We start from the raw sequence: 5,421 nt of genomic DNA, 5'->3' as shown, positions 1-5,421 counted from the left end.
TGCTAGCCGGGTCTTGATAAATAATACGGGCATTCTCGGGAAGGTAACAAGCAGGGGTCTCGCGTATGCCATCAGGCCGAATGGGATATTTCGCACGCTTTCCAGGTGCGATAGCAACAGGATCCCACGCGCGACCGTCGGCAGACACAATCGGCATGAGTGTGACATGGTCGGCATTGGCAGACCACTTCAATTCTGTTGAATTGCTCCTACCCTTGGCCTCCATGACACCTTTTGCACGCGCACGGTAGGCTGTTCTGGTCGAAAAGCCCGTCTCGTCAAGGTTGAATATCTGCTCTCCACTCTTGATTCCGTACTCGTCGTAGGCCTGCTGCAAGCGTGCCTAGTGTTTGGCAATGTTCTCGGGGCACATCGCAATCGCCCTGTCATTTTCGAGATTGCAGCGGCGTTTGAGCGAGAGCGTGAGGTTTCGCCTGAGGAACCCCGATAAAAAATTATCCCCGGGACGGAGGTTAACAAAAGGGATTGTTGCTCCTCGCTCCTCTGGCAAGCGTTCGCAAAAGTGCTGCACGAGGTCCTTCAGTCCTTCCCGAGATAAAGGTGTGCCATTGCGCGCGAACTCTGTGGCAGAGTCCGTGATGAGAACTTCTTCTGCCCGGCGCAATGTGGTGGGATGCCCGGCAACTTTTGGGGTCCTGTCTGGCGCATTGAAGTATACCCTGAATGTGGACCAAGGTATGTCAAACTGGTGAGCCGCGGCGCGCAGGGAGCCCTTTTTGTTGATGACGTATCGACGGGCGTTGTCCAACCGAAGGTCTTCGTCAGTCTTTGGGAGGCGTCGGAAAGGCGTAGAGTGGGCCATCGGGATCGGGGGTGGTTGCGTGTGAGAGTAGCAGACGGGCTACTTCGGAGCTGAGGGGGGTGCTTCATGGGGAAATTCATGGGTGCTGATGGCTCAAGTGTTGTCGATTTGGGCGCGCGAATCTGGCGTGGACAAAGAGAGGGCGGGGAATTCGAATATGCAATCAGATTGATGCGGCGTCTACTCGTGTTTGAGATGTTCGCTCACGAGTGCTCGTCATGCCCGGGCATGATAACTTTATGCAAAATTTTAATAACTAATCCGGTTAGGAATGCAGTCGTGGTTAGAGAATGGGGTGTCCGATGATAGATAGTGACGTATGGTGTCGGTCGCCGACAGAATAAATGGTGAACATCTTCTGGGTGCTCATTTGTATTGATATCGTAGAAGGAAGCCAAAGACAGAGGAGGGATGCAACACACGATCATCGAACCATATTTAAACGTCCTTGAATTGGTAAGTCTTCACTGCAGAGCACTTGCTCGTCGTGCGCGTTCTTCTTCGCTCGTGCGGACTGGAGGGCATGTTGACATTTTTGGTGTTTGTCGTTTCAGGGCGGCTTCATGACTGCCTGCTACTAAATGTTGTCCTGACATCGTCCACTTTGCATGTATGACGGATGCAGCATTCAGTTGATGGTACGGCCTTCTGTACAGCATTGTGAGACTCTTTCATGAGATTATAATCATTCCTGTAACCAGCATCCTACTGTTAATTAGTTCATCGTGAGGCTCATGTCTTGCTTGTATTTCAGATGTGCATAATTGGTTCGATTCGTCCCGCGACAAGTAGTACAACAAGTTTTTCAATTTCGAGTGCTGACAAGCTTTTACCCCTCTTCCCGGCGTTGTGAGTTACTCTGCGCACTTTTCGTGCTTCTGACAAACCTGCATCCGCCAATACTACATAGCATCATTCTTGCTGCAACTGCAAAAGGTTGGCCTCCCTTTTCAGTCTTGCGTCTAGAAGCGGCAATCGCACCTTCAGAAGGTTCGCAACCGCAATGAGCCGTTCAAAGCGAATGTTCGAATTCAGCTCTTGTGAGGCAACATCGAGGCTTTGATGTTGGTAGTAGCTTAACCAAAAAGATATGAGCTTTTCGAAGTTTGAGAAGATATCCACTGGGTTTAGACCGAAAAAGTTTTGCGGTCCGAATTTCTCCATTTCCTCGGACAACAAAATGTTATTTAGGATGTGTAACAGGGCCAAGTCCAAAGCTTCCTCAGTTGGATAAGAAATCACCATTAGGATTAAGGATGTATTCACGCAGCAAATGTTCTCAAAATTGACATCTTCCACCCTGACACTTGTGATGAGGTCTTGAATTAGACGTAAGCGATTAGTCTCCAAGAAATCCCAAAGCAGACACGAAGCGAAGTCGTAACGTTCTTTTGAGTTACCTGTGTTTGGGTTACGTGTCAACTTGTCCTCTTCGCGAAAACATTCTAACGAAATCACAACAGATCTCACGAATACGTTCGAATCAATCAGACTGCCCGACATGGTTATCAGCAAACCAGACAAAAGCTTCGGATCTTGTCGGAAAATCGTATTCATAAAACCAAACAACTCCCTACTCCACTTCACCAACTGTCCCAATAAGTCAAAACTTGTCTGACGAAATTGGCTGAGTTGCGGGATCAGCTTGTCATGTTGGGAAAGTTCGCTGAGAAGATGGAGAAGAAGCCCGTGTCGCGCGACAATGCTCTTTTCATCTATGCTTGCACTGCGTAGATAGGTCTCCATACATCCAGCGAGCAGATATCTTCGCGTACCATGAGCCTCGTCATCAGCGTGTGCTCGCATCAGAATATCCGCTATCTTGCAAACAATGCCCTGGTCCGGCGCAAATGGTACCGACCTGTGTGAGCCCATACGTTCAATTCCTGACTTCGCTCGACGCCCGCTGTCACTATGAACTTCGACGGGAGTGACATTTGAAGCTGGTTCAGTAAGCTTTTTGGAGTGCAGTGGGTTTCCACCGTCACGTGGGATAGTCCTTTCGATGTTGTCGTCGAAAACAGTGGGGGCTACGTCCGTCTCCACCACTCCCAGCCTCCCGCTTTGAATGGCAATCAAGTCTGCGCAAGCGGTGAGAGAAAGTCGACGCATCGCCAGAACTAAGGGTTCCTGAGATGATCGTGATGTGAGGTTTGGACCGGTGCAAGTAATCCCGGGCGGGTGTCCGTGTCCGCCAATTTTTAAAATTAGTCTTTCGTCATGCGTAAACAGCATCTCCAGCCTTTCGTTGGCCGGTATGAAATCTAGGCCATCCCATACATAGTGAAGCAAACGTATCAAGTGAACCTTGAGCGCTTCTTCAGTTCTCTTCTCCTTCCCAGAGTTTAGCCATTTCAGCCCATCACAAAAACGGATCATCGCCGCAAATATGCCTGCGTCAACTAGCTGAACTTGAACCTCCCTCTTGCGCTTTCCGGTCAATAGCGAGTAGAGCACAAATAGAACTTCTACTTGCAGAGCGGACATGAGCAGGCGAGTGAAAGACATGTGCGGATATGCTTCCATTTCATTGTCATGGTGTGTGCGTACTTCACTGTCCCCTGATGTCGGCCTCCGGGATATCGTTCGAGATAGTTCGCCCTCCGTCGGCCCAATATCAGCAGAGACGGCCTCAAGCAGGGTATGGGGTTCGGGCCGCAGTTCAGGTTCGCGTGATGCATTGGGCATGTCGAGACTTTCCGCCTGGCGCTGTCCCATTCCATCCAATGCTGCGAGCTCCACGACACTATTTGGATTACCAGGTGCGATGCGCCGGTCAACGCCCAACCATTCGCTCCCGCTCATCCTTCGCCTCGCTCTCGCTGAGCCCTGCTGCCCTTTCACTCCTCTAGCATGGTCCCTCACGGCACTCTCGATTCTAGCATCGAAATCCTTCCAAGATTCTTCGACTTGGATGTCTACTCCCCGTGGCATGTGATCGACGACGGCAAGCTCATCACTGGGGACAGGTGGGACGGAAATAAGCTTGACGAGCTTTTCTAAGAGACCCGGGATGGCTAGCACAGAAGCATGGTTGCGGTCGCGGATGACGCGTGAAGCAGCGCCGACGTAAGAACGACGGGCGCGCAGGCGCTTGGCCGAGGGCTCTATGTGATGCCAGTCGAGCGATGGGGCCTGTGCGGATTGCTTGCAGGCGCCGGAGCAGTGGTCACCACAGTAAAACGGGACCTCTCGCTCATCGACGAGGGGAGCCAGGACGCGGCAGAAGAAGCCCAGCTGGAGCGGGCTGAGCGAGTTGACGAGGGCCAGTAGGTGGGGGACGGAGGAAAGATCAAAGTCCGGACGGTGGCGGGTGGAGTGAAGGAGTTCTTCGATGAGGGTAAGGGAGAGATCGACGGCCTTGTCGTAGCGCATAGCGTCGAAGGCGAGGGAGAGGAGACGGGAGTCGTCGGCGAAGGTGGTGGCGAAGATTTCAGGGAAGTCTGTGAATAAGTTAATGAATCTGAGAGTAGTGAGGAGGATGGAATCGATGGCGGCGCGGGCAGGGCGCTGGCAGAGGATGGGGAGATAGGGGAGCCATGACGCAGGGAGTCGATGAGTGTGGGTCGGAGAGTGGGAATAGGCAAGGACGCGAAAGCGCAGGACGCGGGCGAGGAGGTTGACAAAAAGGGTGGGGATGCGGGCCTCGACAGCCAGACGGGAAAAAGAGGTATCCACGATGCCTGGGGTGGAGTTGACGTTGAGAGAGAAGAGGTTTTCGATGGGGTTATCCAGAGCGGAGACAGCATCTTTGAAGGAGGATACGGTTGGAGGGGGAGAAGGAGGGGCGTTGGAGGGGGGGAAGGCGTGGTTCAGCAGTTCGTTCAGACGGGCGGTGATGGATAAGTAGGGGATGAGCTCGTTGCGGATATGGGGGGAGTGGTGCGGGTAAGTGGGGGGCGTGTCGGAAAAGAGATGGCGGTCGACGAAGCAGCGGCGGCGACGCGGGCGTGGCATGATGTTGAGGGGTGGGGATGTGGGGAGGCGGAGCGTTGGCTGGTGCGTGTGGGGCGGGGGGTGGGGGAAAGAGGCGGGGAGGTGGGGCAAAGAAGCGGGGAGGTGGAGAGGGTTTTGCAGGAACGAAGAGAGTGTGGGCTGAGAGGGTTCTTGTGACGGAGAAAGTACCGTATGAGAGTTGAACGATGCTGTACAGCACATATGTACGAGGATGATGGGTGAATTGTGGAGTGCGGAAGAAGAAATTAGAGTTGAGGACATTACTTTCGACCTCCACAATTACAACTTGGACACACCCAGAGTAGTTACTATCCCAATTGGGTACACGCCGATCTCGCCCCCATTTCGCACCCCTCACTTGGCACCTTTCCTACCCTTGCCACCCGCCCTAGCGAGCTGCGTCACCTCATTAACTGCAACACCGCAACACCTCAACACCTCAACACCTACTCTTAACGCTCCGCTTCCCCTTCCCAACCACGGCCTGTCCGTCACCGCCCTCCCTCATCACCATGACACCCCCCGCCTTCCTCCCACCCGCTGCCCTCCCCTCTCGCAGCACCCTCCTCCCACCACGACTCTCTCCCCCCCACCCCCTCTCTGCCCCCACCGTCCGTTTCTCCCGCCGTCCTGTCCGCAGC

At 53.4% G+C, this 5,421-nt stretch overlaps 3 protein-coding genes across 3 annotated transcripts in view; 1 reads left to right on the top strand and 2 right to left on the bottom strand.

The window, feature by feature from the left end:
• Positions 1–1,287: 1,287 nt before the first annotated feature.
• On the bottom strand, positions 1,288–1,482 carry CHC_T00006339001 (hypothetical protein). The gene has a single exon (XM_005717972.1). It carries the CDS (start codon positions 1,480–1,482, stop codon positions 1,288–1,290), a length of 195 nt encoding a protein of 64 aa, XP_005718029.1.
• Positions 1,483–1,735: 253 nt separating this feature from the next.
• CHC_T00006338001 (hypothetical protein) lies at positions 1,736–3,757 on the bottom strand. Its single transcript, XM_005717971.1, has one exon. The coding sequence runs from the start codon at positions 3,755–3,757 to the stop codon at positions 1,736–1,738; it is 2,022 nt and encodes a 673-aa protein (XP_005718028.1).
• A 1,535-nt stretch (positions 3,758–5,292) lies between these two features.
• The window catches only part of CHC_T00008500001 (acid-thiol ligase), a 2,353-nt gene continuing 2,224 nt past the window's right edge, over positions 5,293–5,421 (top strand). Inside the window, exon 1 of the mRNA XM_005717970.1 lies at positions 5,293–5,421. This exon is cut by the window's right edge and continues 2,163 nt beyond it. Within this exon, the coding sequence (XP_005718027.1) occupies positions 5,293–5,421 (129 nt within the window).

This window comes from Chondrus crispus, genomic scaffold (genome assembly GCF_000350225.1).
Source record: "Chondrus crispus Stackhouse genomic scaffold, scaffold_4, whole genome shotgun sequence".
Classification (NCBI taxonomy): Eukaryota; Rhodophyta; class Florideophyceae; order Gigartinales; family Gigartinaceae; genus Chondrus; species Chondrus crispus.
This window is presented reverse-complemented; position numbering and strand designations above follow the sequence as displayed.